The sequence below is a fragment of the Hemitrygon akajei genome, chromosome 4 (genome assembly GCF_048418815.1).
Source record: "Hemitrygon akajei chromosome 4, sHemAka1.3, whole genome shotgun sequence".
Lineage (NCBI taxonomy): Eukaryota > Metazoa > Chordata > Chondrichthyes > Myliobatiformes > Dasyatidae > Hemitrygon > Hemitrygon akajei.
The window spans coordinates 196175046-196199681 of NC_133127.1; the positions used below are offsets into that span (position 1 = coordinate 196175046).

General features: G+C 45.0%; 1 protein-coding gene across 1 annotated transcript in view; it reads left to right on the forward strand.

The window, feature by feature from the left end:
- Positions 1 to 24636, forward strand: part of clpb (ClpB family mitochondrial disaggregase) — a 173709-nt gene that overhangs the window by 14456 nt on the left and 134617 nt on the right. The window contains exon 3 of the mRNA XM_073044342.1: positions 8572 to 8658. Coding sequence (XP_072900443.1) covers positions 8572 to 8658 — 87 coding nt within the window. The remainder of the gene's footprint in view (positions 1 to 8571; positions 8659 to 24636) is intronic.

Sequence of the window (24636 nt, forward strand, 5' to 3'; positions counted from 1 at the left end):
TTTTTCTATCATTCTTGTGCCTAAGTGTTTCTTAAACATATCAGCTTCTAACCAACCCCAGCAGGAAGAATGTGACAGCTTTGGAGAGGGTGCGGAGAGGCTGCCTGATTTGGTGGACATGGTGGTACAGGAGCCTCAAGACACACACTCAGTGTTTCAGGAACACCATCTACCTCACTTTTTTTCCTATTTGCTTTACTCTCTTTTTGCATTAATTATTTAATTCTTTACTTTTTTAAATTGTAACTTATGTTTCTTATTATTATACATTACAATGTACTGCTGCTGCAAAACACCAAATTTCATGATGCAAGCACGAGGAAGCCCAAATTTCATGGTGTATAGAATGCCAGTGATATTAAACCTGATGAGCTGGAGCTGTTTCTCTGGAGTAGAGGATGCTGAGGAGAGATCCAATAGAGATTTATAAGGTGATAAATGTGTACGATTGAGTGCTTCCCTAGTGTGATAAATGGTCTCTTGACCCCACACTTTGCCTTGTTGCGGCCTTGTGCTGATTGCCTGCCTGCACTGCACCCTCTCTGCAAGTGTGGCACTTTATTCTGTGTCCTGATGGGGTTTCACCCTGCTGCTGCCCTAATGCACTCTCTGATAGAGTGATCTGTATGGGCTGCTTTTCATCTATCTTGCTCTATGTGAAATAAGTAAACCAATTTAACAATTTAAGGTGAGAGGGGGTAAATTCAAAGGAGATGTGGGACACTTTTTTTCTTACACAGAGAGTAGAAGTGAGGGGCGAGGTGGGAAGGAAGGGTTATATTGATCTTAGAAGGGATTAAGAGGTCAGCACAACATTGTGGGCGGAAAGGTCTGTATATAAAACGTAGACCAGTACAACACACAAACAGACCCTTCAGCTCGCAATATTGTGCCAAACCAATTAAGTTAGTAATCAAATTGCCAAGTAAACAAATCTCTTCTACCTACACAATGTCCATTTCCCTCACATCCGTGTGCCTATCTAAACGTTTTTTAAGTCTCTGATGTATCTGCCTCTATCTTCACCCCAGCAGCACTGTCAAGGTTTCCACCACTCTCAGTGTAAAAAAAAACCACTCGCCTCACATCTCCTTTGAAATTACCTGCTCATCTTAAATGCATGCCCTCTGGTATTAGACTTTTCAACCCAGAGTAAAGGATACTGTCTGTCTACTCTAGTTATGCCTCTCATAATCTCATAACCTCTATCAGATCTCCTTTCAGGCTCTGGCAGCCAGAGAAAACAGCCCAAGTTTGTCCAACTTCTCATTACAGCACATGCCCTAGAATCCAGACAGCATCCTCTTCTGTACCCTCTGCAAAGCCTCGACATCCTTCCAGTAACAGGGTGACCAGAACTGTCTGCAGTACTCCAGCTCGTGCCTAGCAGTGTTGTAAAGATATATCTACCGTGCTCTAGAGTTTTGTTCTATGTTTAATGGAAGAGGTAGAGTTAAGGGTGGGGAACGTGGCAGTGTCATCGGGAAGGGACATAAAAGATGTGATTGGTTCAAGAGTCTGATGGCAGTGGTGAGGACTGGATATTTTGGAGTCGGGAGGGGTGGGGGTGAGAGTGCTGCACTGGATCATTGACGACCAGCTCCCGACTCGTGACCCATTGCCACAGTGATGTCAGCTTAATGCTGCCCAAAGCTCCAAGTTAAACAGAGCTCGTACAAACACTGTCTTTTGTGAGGGGCTCCCAGGAGCAAGCTGCCTTTAAACAGTAACAGATTGTTTGGCGGTGGGCTGCAGTCACAGGCGACCTCCCCTCTTTGTCGTGAATGGGGAGGGTCTTGCAAATAAGAAAAGGTTCAAGTTTCTGACTGTGGAGGTTCACCTGTCGAGGAGAGCTTCTGAGGAAGGGGCTGGGGGCAGGGACTGATCTCTAACTCAAACACTGCCTCTGCTGTTCCTCAGACTAAAGTCTTGTGGCCACTCACCCAGAACGGTGGGTGAAGGTGAGGCTAAGCATAGGAGACATCTGGCAAAAAGTTGACTGTCTCTTAGAAAGACTGATAAGGATGGAGGCAAAAACGTCCTAACTTCATGGACCTGCAATACACAATGCTTTTCTTTGCAATACTTACGTGGGTTAATGTGTGAGGAGTGTTTGGCGGCTCTGGGCTTGTACTCGCTGGAGTTTTGAAGATTGAGGGGGGATCTCAGTGAAACCTGTCGAATATTGAAAGACTTAGATGGAGGGTATGTGGAGAGGATGTTTCTCATAGTGGGGGAGTCTAGGACCAGAAGACACAGCCTCAGAATAGAGGGACGTCCATTTAGAACAGAGATGAGGAGGAATTTCTTTAGCCAGAGGGAGGTGAATCTGGAATTCATTGCCTCAGACGGCTGTGGAGGCCAAGTCACTGGCTATATTTAAAGTAGAGGTTGACGGGTTCTTGATTAGTAAAGGTGTCAAAGGTGAGAAGGCAGGGAAATGGGATTGAGAGGGAAAATAAATCAGACATGATCAAATGGTGAAGCAGACTCGATGGGCTGAATGGCCTGATTCTGCTCCTCTGTCTGGAAATATGGTGAATTCTTGGTATAACAGTCTACCTCATTATGATCTTGTATTTTATCATCATTTTTAGACTTCAGATTCGTTTTATTTGTCACACGTACTTGGAAACATACGGTGAAATACATTGGCAACATGAGTGAATCTGCAGATGCTGGAACATCAACAAGTCGGATGATGTGCTGGGGGGCAGCCTTCAAGTGTCACCACGCTTCTGGCACTAACGTCGCTTGCCCACAAATTACTAACCCCAACCCATGTGTCTCTGGACTGTAGGAGGGAGCTGGAGTACCCCGAGGAGATCGAAATGATCACAGGGAGAACGTCCAAAGTTAACCCATAGAGACAGACACACACAGGCAGTGCTGTCGAACACAGGTCTGATGCTGTGAGGCAGTGGCTGTACCCAGTGTGTTGCTCTGTGCTACATCTGGCATATTGTATGAGCTATTGGAGCAAATTAGTTCATTTGTCCCATCAAGTCTGCTCTGCCATTTCATCACGCTGATCTATTTTCCTTCTCAGCCTCAATCTTCTGCGTTCCCCCATATCTCTTCATTCCCTGACCAATCAAGAATCTATCAACCTCTCCCTTAAATATACATAAAGACCTGTCCAACTTAGCTGCCTGTGACAATGAATTCCACAGACTCACCACTCTCTGGCTAAAGAAATTCCTCCTCATCTCCATTCTAAAAGGACGTCCCTCTATTCTGAGGCTGTGTCCTCTGGTCTTAGGCTTCCCCCACCACAGGAAACATCCTCTCCACATCCACTCCATTGGGGCCTTTCTGGGCCTGAGCACAGGTCCAGTGTTAAAAACCTCTGTAGAATGGTGGTGGAGCCTGTGGAGAGGGTGCCAAAGAGGTTCTCTGGGATGTTACATAGAACCCTACAGTGCAGTACAGACTGTTTGGCTCATGATGATGTGCCAGTGTTATACCCTACTCTAAAATCTACCTAACCCTTCCCTTCCCTATAGCCCTCCATTTTTCTTTCATCCATGTGCATATCTGTTGGTAGTCTGTCGATTTCAGCAATGACAATAGGAGGCTGTGCGGGAAACCTTTTAAAGTGGAAAAGCCAATGCAGCTGTGGACAGTCACACTCTCTCGACCGATTCCAGTAGTACGAGTGATCGTCACAACTGGAGACTTCCTTGGCTGCACATCGTCTGTGCCTCGCCGTACCCTTTGACTCCATCAGAGCCCCCTTCCTGGATATCACCGCTGTTTTCATCTGCCCATTCCACAGAACTGAATTCCCATGTGCCTATCTAAGAGTTTCTTTAAATACCCTAATTTACCTGCCTCTACAACCACCCCTGGCAGGGTGTGACACACACTCAGCACTCTCCGTGCAAAAAAACAAGAATCTACCTCAGACATTCCTTCTATACTTCCCTCCAATCACCACCAAATTATGCTGCCTTGATTCAGCCAATTTCACCCTGGGGAAAAGTCTGTGGCTGTACACTCTATGCCTCTTATCATCTTGTACATCTTTATCAAGTCACCTCACACCCTCCTCTCATCCTCCTTCGCTCCAAAGAGGAAAGCCCAAGCTGGCTCAACCTATCCTCATAAAACTTGCTCTCTAATCCAGGGAGCATCCTGGTAACTCTCCTCTGCCCTCTCTAAAGCTTCCACATTCTTATTGTTAGTGTTGGACGACCTACAGAATGGATGCAGAGCATTTGGAGAGAGTGCAGAAGAGGTTCTCTGGAATATTGCTTGGATTGGAGCATATTAACTCTCAGAAGACACTGGACAAACTTACGGTTTTCCCTAGAGCGTTGGAAGTTGACGGGAGACCTGACAGAAAAATATAACGTTAATGGAGGCACAGATAGTTTAGGCAGCCAGAGTCTGTTTCCCAGAGAGTGGGAATGTTAAGTAAGACCATAAGACATTGGAGCAGAATCAGGCCATTCAACCCTTCAAGTCTGCTCCGCCATTCCATCATGGCTGATCCCGGATCCCCCTCAGCCCCATACACCTGACCTCTCCCCATATCCCTTGATGCCCTGACCGATCAGGAAACCATCAATATCTGCCTTAAATATACCCATGGGACTTGAACTCCACCGCAGCCTATGGCAGAGCATTCACTGCTCTCCAGCTAAAACAAAATCCTCCTTACCTCTGTTCTAAGAGATCGCTCCTCAATGTTGAGGCTGTGCCCATTAGTTCTGGATACCCCACCATAGGAAAGATCCTCTCCACATCCACCCTATCCAATCCTTTCAATATTTGGTAGGTTTCAATGAGATCGCCCGGCGTTCTTCTAAATTCCAGTGAGTACAAGCCCAAAGCTCCCAAACACTCCTCATATGTTAACCCCTTTATTCCCAAAATCATCCTTCTGAACCTCCTCTGGACTCTCTCCAATGATAACACATCCCTTCTGAGATATGGGGCCCAAAACTGTTAACGATACTCGAAGTGCAGCTTGACTAGTGTCTTATAAAGGCTCAGCGTTATCTCCTTGCTTTTATATTCTATTCCCCTTGAAATAAATGCCAACATTGCATTTGCCAAATACAAGAAGGCATAGGTTTAAGATGAGTGGGGGAAGAGTCAGTGGAGATAGGTGTGGCAGATTTTCTTTTAAACAGGTGTCTGAAACTGGCTGCCAGGTGAAACAGGTACAATGTAATGTTTGACACATTTAAACACCTGACTAGGTACAGGCAGGATTATCAGACAGACATTATGGGCTGAAGACACACAGTCCCTGCACTGTATCTGAAAACAAAAAGATATAGCTGCCTTACAAAGTACATTTATTATCCAAGTATGTGTACAATATACAACCTTGAGATTCATCTTGCAGGCAGCCTCAAAACACCGAGACACAGTAGAATTCAAGAAAACATACCCACTCAACAAAGAAGTCAAACACCCAATGTGCAAATTTAAGTTACTTTGGAAGTAACTTAATGAAGAATAATTCCTGAGTCCGGATGAAGGGTCTCAGCCTGAAACGTGAACTGTTTATTCCCCTCCATAGGTGCTGCCTGACCTGCTGAGTTCCTTTAGGGGGGGGGTTGTGTGTGTGTGTGTGTGTGTGTGTGTGTGTGTGTGTGAGAGAGAGAGACTGTAGTATGGGGGAGGTATCAAGTAGACTAAGCCAATATTCAGAGCTTTGATGGTAAATGGCGTGAAGTACAGTGAAAAACTTCTCATAAAGTGCCACATCACAGAAACAGGCCATTCAGCCCATCTAATCCATGCCTCCTTAGTCTTCTGCCTTGTCCCACTTACCTGATGGCATTGCCACTGTTACTAAATTTATGTGGAGTTAGTGCAGCCAGACCTTGTAATTTAACCCCTTAGCTTTTTGGCCCCATTCTGGTCAAGCAGCGTGGTGTGTGTATGTATGTTGTTAGGTTAAAACGTGCCAGATGGGTTTAAATCAGGTCAGGTATCTCTGCAGTGAAGTAGGTGACTGGGTGTTAACAGTATCACTTAACATAGTCTGCAGCTGAAAGCCAGATGGGTTCCATCTGTCATAGAAACCTCATGTCAGGATCTCACCTACCCACCAAATATTGACAGGCCTAGATAGAGTGGATGTGGAGAAGATGTTTCCTGTACTGGGACAGTCTAGGACCAGAAGACACAGCCTCAGACTAGGGGGGCATCCATTTAGAACAAGAGATGAGGGATATTTTATTTAGCCAGAGGGTGGTGAATCTGGAATTCATTGCCATGACAGCCTCCACGTTAAATACACCCAAGTCATTGGGTATATTAATCGCAGAGGTTGATGAATTCTTGATTAGTAAGGGTTGCAAAGGTTACGGAGAGAAAGCAAGAGAGTGGGCTTGAGAGGGAAAATGAATCAGCCATGATAGATTGAGGGAGCTGACTTGATGGGCTGAATGACTTAATTCTGCTTCTCTCTCTTATGGTCTCGTACAGTGAAAAACTTTTATTTGTAAGCCAAAAACAATTTCAAAGTAGGTTTAATAGGAACTTGAAGGGCACAATTTTTACACAAAGAGTGATTATATATGTGGATTGAGTTGCCAGTGGATACGATTGAGGCAGCAACACGAACTTTTCAAAGGTACGTTGTTAGGAAAGGTTTAGAAATGCTGGCAAATGGGACTGGCTTGGATGGGGCATCTTGGTCAGCATAGACCAGTTGGGCCAAAGAGCCTGTTTCAAAGTTCAAAGTACATTTATTATCAAAGTATGCATACTATATACAACCCTGAGATCCGTCGTCTTGCAGGCAGCCACAAAAACAGCGAAACACAATGGAACCCATTAAAAACCCCCACACAACAAAGACGGTCAAACACCCAGTGTGTGACAGAAAAGAATTTAAACAATAAAAAACTAAACAAATAACACACAGAACATGAACCGCAGGGTCCCTGAAAGTGAGACCACGGTCACAGAGCCAGTTCAGTGTTACAGCCAATCCGGGAGCCCAATGGCGGTGGGCCACGGCCACAGAACCAGTTCAGTGTTACAGCCAATCCGGGAGCCCAATGGCGGTGGGCCACGGCCACAGAACCAGTTCAGTGTTACAGCCAATCCGGGAGCCCAATGGCGGTGGGCCACGGCCACAGAACCAGTTCAGCGCCGCACCCTTATAAAACTCTAGTTAGGCCGTATCTGGAATAATGCATACAGTTCTGGTTGCTCCATTATATGAAAGATATTGAGGCTATGGAGAGGGTGCAGAAGAACGTTGTTTGGACTAAGGGCATGTGCTGGAATGAGAGACTGGAAAAATTGGAGCAGCAGAGATCTGATAGAGGTTTAAAAGATTTTGAGAGGCATATATAGAATAAACAGACAGTATCTATTTCCAAAGGTTGAACTATCTAATACCAGAGGTTATGCATTTAAGGTGAGAAGGGGTAATTTTAAAGGAGATGTGAGGAGCAAGTGTTTTCACACACAGAGGGGTGGGTGCCTGGAATGTGCTGCCTGGGGTGGGGCTAGAGGCAGAAACATTATGGAATTTTAAGAAAAGTTTAGGTAGACACATGAATGTGAGGAAAATAGAAAGATAGGTTGAAGAAATTTAGGTTGCTAATTTAACTGGTTGGGCACAACACGATGGGTCAAAAGGCCTGTTCCTCTGTGTATTGTTCTATGTTTTATGTTCTATCGGCCATTGGGTCATGGGGAGGTACAGCACTGGAACAGGCCCATCAGCCCATCAAGTCTACAGTGACCCATTGGCCACTCATTTACACTGACTCTACATTAATCCTATAATCTCCCATCTCCCCACATTCCCCTCAGCTCCTTCCCAGGATCTACCCCTTGCCTGCTCACTCAAGCCCATTTACAGTGGCTCAATTAACCTAGTGACTGGCTTTATTGTAAAGGGTTCCCTTTTTTGCTTGTCGAATGTCTCTTCGCCACTGTGGCCTTGAACGTGGCAGAACTTTGATTACTGCTCTGGGAGTACACCCACACAGTGTGACACTACCGGGGGAATATGAGGCTTTGTTGAACATGGGGTAGGACTCGTAAAGAGTAGTGACAAGAGATGAGTGGTTCTGGTTCACTGGATTGAGATGGCCCACTTACTGCACCATTTCATATTGTGGAAAGGGTTTAACAGTAGAGTGTTTGGGGTGGGGGAATTGGGGGTAGTTTATCGGGCCTTCACCACGTGCTAGTCATGAATAGTGCCTCGGATCAAGTGGGAGGTGTGCTGCTGTGAGAGGGGCCCACGCACACCTAGGTGAGTATTTCAATACTTGCTCTGTTTTTCCATATCGACAGCTTTGCGGTTCTAAGCAGTGTTTATGTCCTTCTGTCTCATCGAGTGGGATCCGAGAGCCACTCGGATGTTGTAATGAGCCAATGTTGTAATGAAACGCCTGCATAGCTTTGGGATGTGGGGGCACCCAGAGGGAATCTCACATGGTCACAAGGAGATGGTACAAACTGCACACAGATAGTGCCCTGGTTCGGGATCGAACCCGGGTGAACCAACTTTACCCTCTGTACCAGTGATGGAGTTCCACAGGCAGTTGCTGCAATTATGCTGTTCTGTTGGGTTTCTTGCAGGTTGCTGTTGGTTGGTGTTCCCGTCTCTCACAGACACAAGCTGGGTTGGACCCCACTCATGGTGGCAGCCATGAACAAAAACCACAGGTAGGTGCAGAGTCTGCCTCCGAGAGGCCAGTGGGCTACTGGTCAAATTACCTCACTGTTTTCCCTCTTTGCTTGCACTGCTTGCTAAACAGCAAATGGCCTCTTTATTAGGCAAACGCACACACCTGCTTTCTACAGTCTCTGGAGTTTATAGAGAATGGTGCAAGAAACGAAGAAAAAACATCCAGTGAGTGGCTGTTTTGTGGGTGAAAATGCCTTGTTAATGAGAGAGGTCGGAGGGGACGGGCTACAGCAGCAGGTGAACACAAATGTATGCTCAATGTCCACTTTATTGTGTACAGGAGGTAGACAGTAAAGTGGCCACGGTGTAAATTTTAATACAGTGCAGCACAGTACAGTCCTTTCAGCCTACAATGTTGTGTCAGACTCTTAACCTACTCTGAGATCAATCTGGTGCTTCCCTCTCACATAGCCTTCCATTCTTCTATCATCCATGTGCCTCTCTCTTAAATGTCCCTAATGGATCTGTCTCTAACACCACCCCTAACAGGGCGTTCTACACACCCACCACTGTCTGTCTATTAAAAAAAAGCTCTGTCTGACAGCCCCCTTATACTTTTCTGCAGTCACCTTAAAATGATGGCCCCTTGTACTGGCCATTTCCACCCTGGGAAAAATGCCACTTATCATCTCATACACCTCAAGCACATTGTACACTTCGGGTGTTTTTCTCTGAGGCTCTTTTACAAAAGAAAATCCTGGATCTGTGAAAGGTTTTGGACTCTGGGCTGAAGATGTATGTTCTTCACACGCTTATCCATTCATCACTGGGGGTAGGTTTGTCTTCTCCAAGTGCTGTGGGTTCTGAATTAATAAGGTTGTGGGGTGTCTTCCCGGATGGTGCTGGGGGATACTGTTTCTACTTTGAAATCCAAATTCGATTTGTGAGCCTCTGCGCAAATTTGCTTTCGAGTCTCGCTGACCCCGGAGAAAGAAACTTTTATCTGATCGTCTCCAGTTCATAAGCACAAGGCTTTAATGTCTCAGAACAAAGCTGTCGTCAGACCTGAACACAAAAGAGGCAGGATCCACGCTCTCCGATGCTGTGTGTGCACGTGCTTTAGTCTTGCGGTGGTGGGAACCTCTGTTCTCATGTTTACTTTAGTTTGTTTTTTGATGTCCTTTAGTCGCTCTGCTTGTGTGCGCGCAGCCTCTTCAGAAGAACAACCTTTGATGCATCACGCCTATAAGAATATGGAGCGAGGAACAGAGGGGGTGGGGAGGGCCACAGAGCTGCACATTGAGGGAGGACATGCCTCTTTCTACTGCTTTGAAGTCCAAACTAGAATGTTTGTGATTGAAAACACCAAGGGAAAAAGTTCAGGAGGCTGAAAACCATTTTCTGGCAGTTTGTCTTTGTGTAAAGTAGCTGTGAAGGAGAGGACTAGACGAGCAGCGATGAACTATAACTTCTATCTGCCGTTGGATTGAGGGGAGCCGGTGAGACCTATCTTTGAATCAGTCTGTAATTCAGCACTCAGACTAGTTGTTCCTGGTCAAAACATCCACACACTAACCCACCCTTCAACAAACCCCCACCACCACTACTTTATCATTTCCTGTCGGTCACCTTATGTACAAACACTCCTGCGCTTCACTCTATAGACATACAGTCAAACTATGTATATAAGCTATCTTACGTATTTGTATTAATTACTTCTTTTATTATTGTGTTCTTTATCGTGCTGTGTCTTTTTTTGTGCTGTATCAAATCCGGAGTAACAATTATTTGATTCTCCTTTATACTTATATATTGGAAATCACATCAAATTATCATAAATCTTGATAAAGCTCACAGATGCGTATTTGTGAGTTATGTATTTAATTGGGCTCTCTTTATCTAATTTTAGGACTTACATGAAGATCTGATCACATTTTAGGTCATATTTATGCAGAAATAGAGAAAATTCTACTGGATTCACAAACTTTCTGGCACCATTGTATGTATTACAGACATCGCATGTATAATATCATACTTGACTGACCAAAATTTCTGATGCCAAAATAAACTACATTTCTGCCTGCACCTTCTCCATTTCTCTCCTGTTCATCTCACAACCTCTTAAAAACCATTATTGTATCCGATTCCACTACCTCCTCTTGCAGCCTGATTCAAGCACCCACTCTCTGTGTTTAAAGTAAAACTTACCCTGAACATAGAGCATAAAACATGGAACATCAAACACGTTGCAGGCCCTTTGGCCCATGATGTGCCGAAATTTCAACCTACTCTTTCAATCTAACCCTTCCTTCCCATAGAGCCTTGGAGAATTTTCTCTATTTCTGCATAAATCTGACCTAAAATGTGATCAGATCTTCATGGAAGACCTAAAACTAGATAAAGAGAACTCAATTAAATAAATAACACAAAACATTATACTTGTTCATTTATTTATTGAGGAAAAATATCTACTTGTATTTGTTGGAAGAAGTATGTGAACCTTTGCTTTCAGTAACTGGTGTGACCTCCCCCCCGCCCCCCCCCCCCCCCCGCCCATACAGCAATAACTTCCACCAAACGTTTCTGGTAACTGTTGATCAGTCCTGCACATCAGTTTGGAGGAATTTTGGGCCATTCCTCCTTACAAAAATGCTTCAGCTCTAGAATGTTGGTGGGCTTCCTTGCATGAACAGCTTGCTTCAGGTCCTTCCACAATATTTCTATAGGATTAAGGTCAGGACTTTGGCTTGGCCATTCCAAAAGATGAATTTTCTTCTTTTTAAACCATTCTCTTGTTTACTTACTCGGGCCATTGTCTTGTTGCGTTATCCAACTTCTATTAAGCTTCAGGTAATGGACTGCTACCCTGACATTCTTCTGGAAGATGTCTTGATACAATTTTGAACTCATTGTTCCCTCAACAATTGCAAGCTGTCCAGGCTCTGAGGCAGCAAAGAAGCCCCAAACCATGATGCTCTTTCCCCATGCTTCATAGTTGGGATGAGGTTTGATGTTGGTGTGCAGTGCCCTTTTTCCTCCAAACATAGCAATGTGCATTTCTACCAAAAAGTTCAACTTTTGTCTTATCTGTCCACAGAACATTGTCCTAAAAGCATTGTGGAACATCCAGATGGTCTTTTGCAAACTTGAGATGTGCAGCAATTTTTTTGGAGAGCAGTGTTTTCCTCCATGTTGTCCTTCTATGAACACCATTCTCGTTCAGTGGTTTTCTTATAGTGGACTCATGAACAGAGATTTTTAGCAAGTTCTAGAGATTTCTGCAGGTCTGTTGCGATTACCCTTGGGTTCTTTTTCCCCTCCTTCAGCATTGCACATTGTGCTCTTGGTGTGATCTTTGCAGGATGTCCACTCCTAGGGAGAGTAACAACAATACTGAGTTTACTGCATCTTAGACAATTTCTCTTACTGTGGGCTGATGAACACTTAGGTCTATAGAAATGTGTTTGTAGCCTTTTCCAGCTTCATGCATCTCTACAATTTTTCTTCTGAGGTCCTCTTGAAAGTTGTTTTGATCAAGGCATGCATGGTGCACATAAACAGATCATTTTTGAGAAGAGCAGGCTCTGTCAGTAACCTGACTTTCTGTGTCTTTTTCATAGGGCAGGGCAGCTCTACAACCCACACCTCCAGTCTCATCTCATTGATTGGGACACCTGACTCTAATAGTTTTTGTAGAAGGCATTACCCCAGAGGCTCACATACTTTTTCTAACAAATACATGTAATATTGGATCATTTTTCTCAATAAATAAATGAACAAGTATAATGTTTTTGTCTTTATCTAAGTTTTGCGTGAAGATCTGATCACATTTTAGGTCCTAGTTATGCAGAAATAGAGAAAATTTTACAGGGTTCACAAACTTCCTAGCACCACTGTAAGAGTGACTTAAATGTCCCTAATTTATTTGCTTCCACCACCACCCCGAACAGGGTGTTCCACACACCCATGACTCTTTGTAAAGAACCTATATAACCGATTCCCCTTATACTCTCTTCCAATCATTGTAAAATTATACCCTCCTTGTATTAGCTATTCCCACCCTGGGAAAATGTCTTTCGCTGTCCACTCAATCCCTGGCTCATATCATCTTATACACCTTTCATCTTGAATGCTATCACCTCTTTCAAAGCGAAATGAAGCAACGTAGGTGACATCCGGAGAGCTTGATGCCTCTTACGTTTGCCTTGACTGTCAAAGTATGTAGGACCCATTACGAACTCCCACAACCACTGATGACCATCTGATTTCAGACTCTGAGGCTGATGTGTGAGCTTCCTTCAGGAGTTTGAACCCACAGAAAGTATCCAGCCCAGATGGGGTACCTGGTCAAGTACCGGAGACCTGTGCTGATCAACTGGCTGGAGTGTTCACTGAGATCTTCAAACTCTCGCTTCAGCAGTCTGAGGTACCCACCTGCTTCAAACAGGTCTAAGAAGAACATGATGAGCTGTCTCAATGGCTATCATCCAGTAGCACTGTGATGAAGTGTTTTGAGAGGTTGGTGTTGAAACATATCAACTCCTGCCTGAGAAGCGATTTGGATCCTACCAGCACAACAGGTCCTCAGCAGATGCCATTTCATTGGCTCTTCACTCAACCCTGGAACATCTGGACAGTGAAGGTTCATACGTCACGATACTCTTTAATCACTACAACTTGGAATTCAATACTATCATCCCCTCAAAACTAATCAATAAACTCCAAGACCTTGGCCTCAATACCTCCTTTTGCAACTGGATCCTCATTTTCCTCACTTGCAGACCCCATGCAGTTTGGATTGACAACAACATCTCTTCCACAATCTCCATCAACACAGATGCACCACAAAGCTGTGTGCTTAGTTCCCTGCTCTACTTACTTTCTGTTTAACTTATGACTGTGAGGCTAAGCACAGCTCCAATGCCATATTTTAGTTTGCTGATGACATCACTATCATAGACTGAGTCAAAGGTGGTGACAATCAGCATACAGGAGGGAGATTGAAATTCTGGCTGAGTGGTGCCACATCAACAACTTCTTACTCAGTGTCAGCAACACCAACGTGCTGATATTGACTTCACAAGGAGGAAACTAGAGGTCCATGAGCCAGTCCTCATTGGGGGATCAGAGGTGGAGAGTGTCAACAACTTTAAATTCCTCAGTGTTATCATTTCAGAGGACCTGCTCTGGGCCCAGCACAAAGTGCAATTACAACAAAAGCACAGCAGTGCCTGTACTTCCTTAAAAGTTTGTGAAGATTTGACGTAACATCTGAAACTTTGACAAACTTCTGCAGATGTATGGTGGAGATTATATTGACTGGTTGCATCACGGCCTGATATTGAAACACCAGTGCCCTTGAACGGAAAGTCCTACAAAAAGTAGTGGATATGACCCAGACAATATGGGTAAAGTCCTCCCACCATTGAGCACATCTACATAGTGTTGTTGCAGGAAACCAGCATCCATCATCAGGGACCTCCACCAACAGCTTCAGGAACAGTTACTACCCCTCAACCATTAGGCTGCTGAACCAGAGGGGATAACTTCACTCAACTTCACTCGCTCCTTCACTGATCTGTTCAAGGACTCTTGATCTCATATTCTTGATAATTATTGCTTATTTACTTATTATTTTTTCTTTCTTTTTGTATTTGTACAGTTTGTTGCCTTTTGTTTACTGGGTGACTACCCTCTTGGTGCGGTCTTTCATTATGGTTATTGGATTTATTGTGTGTGTCCGCAAGACAGCAAATCTCAGGGTTGTATATGGTGACATATACACTATGTACTTTGATAATAAATTTACTTTGAGCTTTGAAAAGCCCTGGCTCAATCAATCTTCCCTCATAAGACATGCTCTCTGTTCCTGGTCACATCGTGGTAAATCTTTGCACCCTTTCTAAATACATATAGAACATTACCCTAACCCTCACCCTAAATGCACAAATTTGAGTCCTTGTCACCTTAAGTGCATGATCTGGAGTCCAGGCCACCTGGGAAAGAAACCCTGACACTCTTCCCTTTTCACTGCCTCTTACAACTTTATAAACTTCAGCCTCCGATGCTCCAGAGAAAACTACCCAAATCTCCCCAGCCTCTGAACATGAGATTCTGTGGAGACTGGAAACATTGAGCAACACACATGAAGTGTATGAGGAGCTCAGCAGGTGAGGCAGCATTTATGAATGGGAATTAAACCTGATTAGTCTCCAACCTGATGACGTTGACACTGATATCTCTAACTTCTAGTGACCACTCCCCCACCTTTTGTTTTCCTTCATTCTGGTGGCCCTCTCACTCCTCCTCCTCCCCTGCCCTCATGATCTGCCCATCCCCTCCCCCTGCTTCCATATACATCTTCCCTTTCTCCCAAAGTCCACACTCCTCTCCTATCAGATTCCTCCTTCAGCTCCTTAACACTTCCCACCTGTCACCTCCCAGCTTCTTGCTTCATCCTCCCTCCCCCACCAAATCCACCTTCTCCTTCAGTAGTCTTACCTATTCTGCCAGCTTGTACTCCTCCCACTTCCTCCACCTTATTCTGGCTTCTGCCCCCTTCCTTTCCAGTCCCAACGAAGGGTCTCAGCCCAAAATGTGGACTGTTTATTCCTCCGCGTAGATGCTGCCTGCCCTGCTGAGCTCCTCCAGTATTTTGTGTGTGTTACTCTGAATTTCCAGCATCTGTAGAATCTCTTCTGCTTATAAATCACTGTTGGTAGGTAGAGGCTCCAGGACCATCCCATCTTCAATGCCCCTCTTAAGATGCTGCCTGACTTACTGAGTTCTTCCAGCACTTTAAATCAAGCTGATCAAAGCAGCATTTCTTAGAAACCTGAAGTCTACTGGAAAACTCGGGAAGTTTTGCTGAAGCTTGGAAGGAAGAGGCAGATTCTCAAAGCCCTCAGAAGGAGTTTGTCACTAATTAATGCCTTTTACCAACTGGGAATAGCACCCACATCTTTCTCTTCTAAGCCCATCACCCCTACTGGGGCATGGGCAATCGGCAGTCCTCAGTCCTGGTCAGTTTTTCAAGATTAGCCCATCGGCGATCCTTCCTATCCCAGGGATGAGGTCTTTGGAGCTTCCGTAGCTCTGGGTTTTTAACGGGATGAGAATGCTAGCCTTTTGCAGCCAGGCTTGGGACTCTCCGTGGCAGAGTTAGTGCCTACATCGCTGTGTTAATAATCCAGCGAATGCTGGTTCAAATCCCAGCACGGCAGTTCAGAAATTTCACTTCAGTTTAAACAGAAATAAAAAATCTGTTCTCAGTAAAAGTAATCATAAAGTTGTCTGATTGTTGCAAAGTCCCAACAGATTGGCTAATGATCTTCAGTAAAGGGAATCTGCCATGTTTTTACCCATCCTGGCTTAGCTGTGACTTCAGACACATAGTAATGTTGTTGACTTTGCTGCCCTCTGAAGTGGCCCAGTACACCACTCATTTCAGAGCCATCAGGGTGAGCAATAAAAGCTGGGCTAGCCAGCGGCCCTCATCCGCAGAGTGAAGTTAGGCTCAATGCACAGATAACAGATCTGAAGTGCCAGGCTATAAAAGATGCAATTTTATCCAGGCTTCCATTATGTCTTAGCTTTGTCCTGGCTGAGCTCAATCAATACGGTTCACCCAAGCGCCAGGGTATGCATTCAAAATTGTCACCAGCGTGGGGGGGGGGGGGGGTGGTGTGGAGGGTGGAGGTGAGAAGGGAGCACCGCGCTGCTGAAGGCACAATGAGGGGAGAGTGCCGTGGTGAGGAGGGAGCGCTGTAGTAGGGGCAGTGAGGAGGGAGAGTGTGCTGCAGGAGGGACAATAAAGAGGGGCCGTGAGGAGGGAGTGCTGTGCTGTGGGAGGGAGAGTAAAGAGAAGTGATGAGGAGGGAGCGCGTACTGCGGGAGGGACAATAAAGAGGGCCGGTGAGGAGGGAGCGCTCTGCTGTAGGAGGAGTGGTTGGAAGGAAACTGCCATGCTGTGGGAGTGTAGTACTGAGGGAGCTTTGCTCTGCGACGTGTAATACTGTGGGAGTGGCACACTGTGGGCAAGGCAATGAGGAGGGAGCACTGTTGTGGCACTGAGGGAGTGCCATGCTGTAGGTGGGGGTGGTAATGAGGCAACTGTGCAGGGTAGTAAGCAGGCAACACTGATGTGGGGCTCAGTGTGTTACTGAGGGAGTACCATGCTGTGGGAGGGGCGGTGAGAAGATAGCATCACTGTGGGAAGACCAGTGAGAAGGGAGAGTTACTCTGCGGGAGGGGTGTTCAGGAGGGAGCGTCACTCTGCGGGAGGGGCGGTGAGAAGGGAGTGTCACTCTGCCGGAAGGGTGTTGAGGAGGGAGCATCATTCTGTGGGAGGGGTTGTGAGGAGGGAGCGTCACTCTGTGGAATGGGTGTTGAAGAGGGAGCGTCACTCTGCGGGGGGGGCGGTGAGAAGGGAGTGTCACTCTGCTGGAAGGGTGTTGAGGAGGGAGCATCATTCTGTGGGAGGGGTTGTGAGGAGGGAGCGTCACTCTGCGGGAGGGGCGGTGAGAAGGGAGTGTCACTCTGCTGGAAGGGTGTTGAGGAGGGAGCATCATTCTGTGGGAGGGGTTGTGAGGAGGGAGCGTCATTCTGTGGGAGGGGTGTTGAGGAGGGAGCGTCACTCTGCGGAATGGGTGTTGAGGAGGGAGCATCATTCTGTGGGAGGGAGCTCCACGCCATAGACTGCCAATGAGACTTTGCACCAATAGGGAAGGGTATAGGAGTATTTAACTATTGCATAAATTTTTTAATTAAGGTCTTGTTTTCAAGTTCCTCCAGTGTTATTAGGAAAACAGTGAGATTCTTCCAATGCATATGGACCAGTATTAATTGTGAGGCATGGGTCATTAAAACAGGTTTGCTGGTTATACTGGCAGTAGCATGGGTGAGAGCCGGCTGTGATCAAGGTATCTGCTGTGTTACATATGGACAGCAGTGTCCACTGTTCAACAAGTTCTTATCTGGCGTGAGAGGCTAGTTAAGTGTATTCCTGCTCTTGTTGACTACAAAAGCCAGCAGATGTTTAATGTGTGTCAGAATCCGGGCTGTTGTTGCTGTCTCTGATGTTTACAAAGCTGTCCAGCGGCCCCACCACCCGGGAAAGCCACGTCCATATATAACTGCCCCACCATACCTTCCCATTCGTGGAGCTATGGTCTTTGTGTCCGGCAGCCCCGCAGGGATCAGCGATTGCCCCGGTTCACCACACTTGACTGCCCTGTTCCTTCTGGTTTTAGCTGAACTCAATGAGACCCAGCCCCCTCCCTCTTGGTCCCCATGCCAAACTCCCAGTTACACGTCAGCATGCTTATTTACAGTGTCATTTACTGGATTCAGTGGTTTCAATTACGTTCAACAAGTTTTGAAGACTTTACCTCTCTCTGTTTTCTATATATTCCCTTCTTTCTTGTGTTCTTCATCTGTCTCTCTCGCTCTTGTTTTCTTTGTCTCTGTCATCTCTCTGTCTCTGTATCATTTTGTCTCTCCATCTCTCTGTCTCATTCTCTTTGTTTCTCTCTCATTCTGTCTTGTTCCTTCTCTCTCACTCTCTCATTATTTTTTCTTTCCCCCTCATTCTTTCTCCCTCATTCTTTCTTTGTCACATTCTCTCTCTCTCACTCACACACACACACACACACACAAAAAAATCTCTCTCAATGATAGACCAAACTCCTCTTCATTTTTATGTTTATTGAAAGTCTGTCGTTTGCACATTGTGACTATTCGTATCATTACGTTGTCCACCCGCTGCATTTAGTGAGGACACAAGAAAGTTGGAGCAGAGCTAGACCACCTGAACTCTGAAACCTGCCCACCATTCACCCTGATCAGGCCTAACTTGCTGTAAGGGTTAATTGGAGTATTGCATTCAGTTCTGGTCCCCTCATTATAGGAATGATGTGAAAGCTTTGGAGGGGGTGCAGAGGAGATTTACCAGCATGCAGCCTGGACTAGAGGGTGTGTCTTATGAGGCTGAGCAAGATGGGTCTTTTCTCTTTGAAGCAAAGGAGGATGAGAGGTGACTTGATAGAGATAGAACCATAGAACATTACAGTACAGAAACAGGCCTTTTGGCCCTTCTTGGCTGTGCCGAACCATTTTTCTGCCTAGTCCCACTGACCTGCACCTGGACTATATCCCTCCATACACCTCTCATCCATGTACCTGTCCAAGGTTTTCTTAAATGTTTAAAGTGAGCCCGCATTTACCACTTCATCTGGCAGCTCATTCCACACTCCCACCACTCTCTGTATGAAGAAGCCTCCCCCTAATGTTCCCTTTAAACTTTTCCCCCTTCACCCTTAACCCTTGTCCTCTGTTTTATTTCTCCCCTGGACTCAGTGGAAAAAGCCTGCTTGCATTCACTCTGTCTATACTCATCATAATTTTATATACCGCTATCAAATCTCCCCTCATTCTTCTACGCTCCAGGGAATAAAGTCCTAACCTATTCAACCTTACTCTGTAACTCAGTTTCTCAAGTCCCGGCAACATCCTTGTAAACCTTCACTGCACCCTTTCATCCTTATTAATATCTTTCCTGTAATTCAGTGACCAAAACTGCACACAATACTCCAAATTCAGCCTCACCAATGCCTTATACAACCTCACCATAACATTCCAACTCTTATACTCAGTACTTTGATTTATATAGGCTAATGTACCAAAAGCTCTCTTTACAATCCTTTCTACCTGTGACGCCACTTTTAGGGAATTTTGTATCTTTATTCCCAGATCCTTCTGTTCTACTGCACTCCTTGGTGCCCTACCATTTACCCTTGTATGTTCTCCCTTTGTTTGTCCTTCCAAAGTGCAATATCTCACACTTGTCTGTATTAAACTCCATCTGCCATTTTTCAGCCCATTTTTCCAGCTGGTCCAAATCCCTCTGCAAACTTTGAAAACCTTCCTCACTGTCCATTACACCTCCAATCTTTGTATCATCAGTAAATTTGCTGATCCAATTTACCACATTATCATCCAGATCATTGATATAGATGATAAATAACAATGGACCCAGCACTGGTCCCTGTGGCACACCACTAGTCACAGGCCTCCACTCAGAGAAGCAATCCTCCACTACCGCTCTCTGGCTTCTCCCATTGAGCCAATGTCTAATCCAATTTACCACCTCACCATGTGTACCTAGCAACTGAATCTTCCTAATTAACCTCTGATGCGGGACCTTGTCAAAGGCCTTACTGAAGTCCATGTAGACAACATCTACTGCCTTCCCTTCATCCATTTTCCTGGTAACCTCCTTGAAAAACTCTTAATAGATTTGTTAAACATGACCTACCAACACAAAGCCACATTGACTCTCCCTAATAAGTCCCTGTCTATCCAAATACTTGTAGATCTTATCTCTTAGTATTCCTTCCAATAATTTACCTACTACTGACATCAAACTTACCGGCCTATAATTTCCAGGATTACTTTTAACCATATAACCATATAACAATCACAGCATGGAAACAGGCCATCTCGGCCCTCCTAGTCCGTGCCGAACTCTTAATCTCACCTAGTCCCACCTACCCGCACTCAGCCCATAACCCTCCACTCCTTTCCTGTCCATATACCTATCCAATTTTACCTTAAATGACACAACTGAACTGGCCTCTACTACTTCTACAGGAAGCTCATTCCACACAGCTATCACTCTCTGAGTAAAGAAATACCCCCTTGTGTTTCCCTTAAACTTTTGCCCCCTAACTCTCAAAACATGTCCTCTCGTTTGAATCTCCCCTACTCTCAATGGAAACAGCCTATTCACGTCAACTCTATCTATCCCTCTCAAAATTTTAAATACCTCGATCAAATCCCCCCTCAACCTTCTACGCTCCAATGAATAGAGACCTAACTTGTTCAACCTTTCTCTGTAACTTAAGTGCTGAAACCCAGGTAACATCCTAGTAAATCGTCTCTGCACTCTCTCTAATTTATTGATATCTTTCCTATAATTCGGTGACCAGAACTGTACACAATATTCCAAATTTGGCCTTACCAATGCCTTGTACAATTTTAACATTACATCCCAACTTCTGTACTCAATGCTCTGATTTATAAAGGCCAGCGTTCCAAAAGCCTTCTTCACCACCCTATCTACATGAGACTCCACCTTCAGGGAACTATGCACTATTATTCCTAGATCTCTCTGTTCCACTGCATTCCTCCATGCCCTACCATTTACTCTGTATGTTCTATTTGGATTATTCCTGCCAAAATGTAGAACCTCACACTTCTCAGCATTAAACTCCATCTGCCAATGTTCAGCCCATTCTTCTAACCGGCATAAATCTCCCTGCAAGCTTTGAAAACCCACCTCATTATCCACAACACCTCCTACCTTAGTATCATCGGCATACTTACTAATCCAATTTACCACCCCATCATCCAGATCATTTATGTATATTACAAACAACATTGGGCCCAAAACAGATCCCTGAGGCACCCCGCTAGTCACCGGCCTCCATCCCGATAAACAATTATCCACCACTACTGTCTGGCATCTCCCATCTAGCCACTGTTGAATCCATTTTATTACTCCAGCATTAATACCTAACGACTGAACCTTCTTAACTAACCTTCCATGTGGAACTTTGTCAAAGGCCTTGCTGAAGTCCATATAGACTACATCCACTGCCTTACCCTCGTCAACATTCCTTGTAACTTCTTCAAAAAATTCATTAAGGTTTGTCAAACATGACCTTCCACGCACAAATCCATGCTGGCTACTCCTAATCAGATCCTGTCTATCCAGATAATTATAAATACTATCTCTAAGAATACTTTCCATTAATTTACCCACCACTGATGTCAAACTGACAGGTCTATAATTGCCAGGCTTACTTCTAGAACCCTTTTTAAACAATGGAACCACATGAGCAATACGCCAATCCTCCGGCACAATCCCCATTTCTAATGACATCTGAAAGATCTCTGTCAGAGCTCCTGCTATCTCTACACAAACTTCCCTCAAGGTCCTGGGGAATATCCTGTCAGGATCTGGAGATTTATCCACTTTTAAATTTCTTAAAAGCGCCAGTACTTCCACCTCTTTAATTGTCATAGGTTCCATAACTTCCTTACTTGTTTCCCACACCTTACACAATTCAATTTAGAGCCTTTTTAAACAACAGAACAACATGAGCTATCCTCCAATCCTCCGGCACCTCACCCGTAGATACTGGTATTTTAAATATATCTGCCAGGGCCCCTGCAATTTCAGCACTAGTCTCCTTCAAGGTACGAGGGAATACCCTGACAGGTCCTGGGGGTTTATCTACTCTGATTTGCCTCAAGACAGCAAACACCTCCTCCTCTTCAATCTGAATAGGTTCCATGACCTCACTACTTGTTTGCCTTGTTTCCATAGACTCCATGCCAGTTTACTTAGTAAATACAGATGCAAAAAACCCATTTAAGCTCTCCCCCATTTCTTTTGGTTCCATACGTAGCCAACCACTCTGATCTTCAAGAGGACCAATTTTATCCCTTACTATCCTTTTGCTCTTATTATACCTGTAGAAGCTCTTAGGATTATCCTTCACCTTGACTGCCAAAGCAACTTCATGTCTTCTTTTAGCCCTCCTGATTTCATTCTTAAGTATTTTTGCACTTTTTATACTCTTCAAGCTCCTTATTTGCTCCCTGTTTCCTATACACGTCATACATCTCTCTCTCCTTCTTTATCAGAGTTCCATTATCTCTAGAGAACCAAGGTTTCTTATTCTTATTCACTTTGCCTTTAATCCTGACAGGAACATACAAACTCTGCACTCTCAAAATTTCTCCTTTGAAGGCCTCCCACTTACCAATCACCTCCTTGCCAGAGAACAACCTGTCCTAATCTACGCTTTTTAGATCCTTTCTCATTTCTACAAATTTGGCCTTTTTCCAGTTTAGAACCTCAACCCGAGGACCAGATCTATCTTTATCCATGATCAAGTTGAAACTAATGGTGTTATGATCACTGGAACCAAAGTGTTCCTCTACACACACTTCCGTCACCTGTCCTAACTTGTTTCCTAATTGGAGATCTAATATTGCATCCTCTCCAGTCAGTACAAGATAAGAGGCATAGACCATGCAGATGCACAGTAGAGAGCATCCTAACAAGCTGCACGGTATGAGAACTGCACTGCAGCAGACAGGAAGGCTCTACAACAGGTAATTAAACCTGCCCAACACATCGCCGGGAGAGGGGGGGGGGGAGGGAGAGGGAGGGAGGAAGAGAGAGAGAGAGAGGGGGAGAGAGAGAGGGGGAGGGAGGGGGAGGGGGAGAGGGAGAGAGAGAGAGAGGGGGGAGAGAGGGGGAGGGAGGGAAAGGGGGAGGGGGAGAGGGAGAGAGCTGTTTCTCCTATTCCCGTCAGGGAGGAGGGTATGAATCCATTGCAATTCTCTGATGATTGTGAAAGAATACAGCCCAAGAACGTCTGCCAGCTCTTGGGCAGTATTCCCTGTTCAGGAGAATGAGGGGGGGGGATCTCATAGAAACATTCCGAATGTTAAAAGGCCTGAACAGATTAGATATGGTAAAGTTATTTCCCATGGTAGGGGAGTCTAGGACAAAACGGCACGACTTCAGGATTGAAGGATGTCCATTCAGAACTGAGATGCGGAGAAATTACTTTAGTCAGAGGGTGGCATATCTGTGGAATTTGTTGCCACGAGCGGCTGTGGAGGCCAAGTCATTGGGTGTATTTAAGGCAGAGATAGATAGGTTCTTGATTAGCCAGGGCATCAAAGGGTATGGGGAGAAGGTGGGGGAGTGGGGATGACTTGAAGAATTGGATCAGCCCATGATTGAATGGCAGAACAGACTCGATGGGCCAAACGGCCTACTTCTGCTCCTGTATCTTATGGCCTTATCGTCTCAGAATGAGAGGGAGAGAGGGGCTACGAGGAGTTAACATGGGCTAAGAATAGTACAGAGCTATTATTGTGTTTTCTGGTAGTTACCTTTTTGTAAATACTGGCAGTTTTCACTATTTTTGTAAGTTTGTTTTTGACGCATCTAATAAACACCCTTGCGCTAAAGTGCTAAGCGACTCCAGCCATCTTTTCTTTGGTCATAACCCACATATTTAACAGCTGTACTGTATCCACCACCACGTACTGAGGTGTTCTTATTTCTTCATTCCTCCTCAACTTCTGTCTCAGGTGAGGCACCTATCCATCCAACCTCAATGTCCCCAAAGAAGAGCGTTTGATGGCTCTGTCCTTCTATTCACTAGAATTCAGAAGAATAAGAGGACGGGGGGAAATCTCATTGAAAGCTATTGAATAGTGAAAGGTCTTAATAGAGAGGATGTTTCTATGGTGGGAGTGTAAGACCAGAGGACACAGCCTCAGAATAAAGCGGTGTCCTTTTAGAACGGTAATGAGGAGGAAGTTCTTTAGCTAGAGACTGGTGAATCTGTGGAAATTTTGCCACAAGCAGTGGTGGAGGCCAAGACTTTATGTATATTTGAAAAAAGTTAAAGTCTGTCCCGAGCCTCATTGGCTCATCAGGCTGGTGCTTATGCCAGTTTCCGTGGCGTGAAGCGACTGAGAGTACAAGACAACAAACTCTGCAAATACAAGAACAAAAAATACAAAATAATAATTATACATGTAACACTTAACCAAAAGGCTGGTATATGTCTAGGGGAAAAGGAGATCCAGCCACACACCAACCCACCTCCCGTACACGCAGGTGCTGTGAGAATCGAGTTTATGCCTCGCGCCGCCCACCGTATCAACTTCACACCAAATACCGTTATGAAATACACTTTATAGAGTTTACTAACATTAACTAAAGAAGTATTAGGCAATACAATATATATATATACAAGGAAAGAAAAAAACAAAAGGCGCCAACTTATCAAAGTTCAGTCAGTGTAGTGCACATCGTAGGAGCTCAATCAACGAATCATCCGACAGCCACGTCATCGCACCTGGGACCACCCCGGTGGTCTTCCGAGCAGTCCAGCGCCTGTCCACCTTCCTCGTCCGTCTTC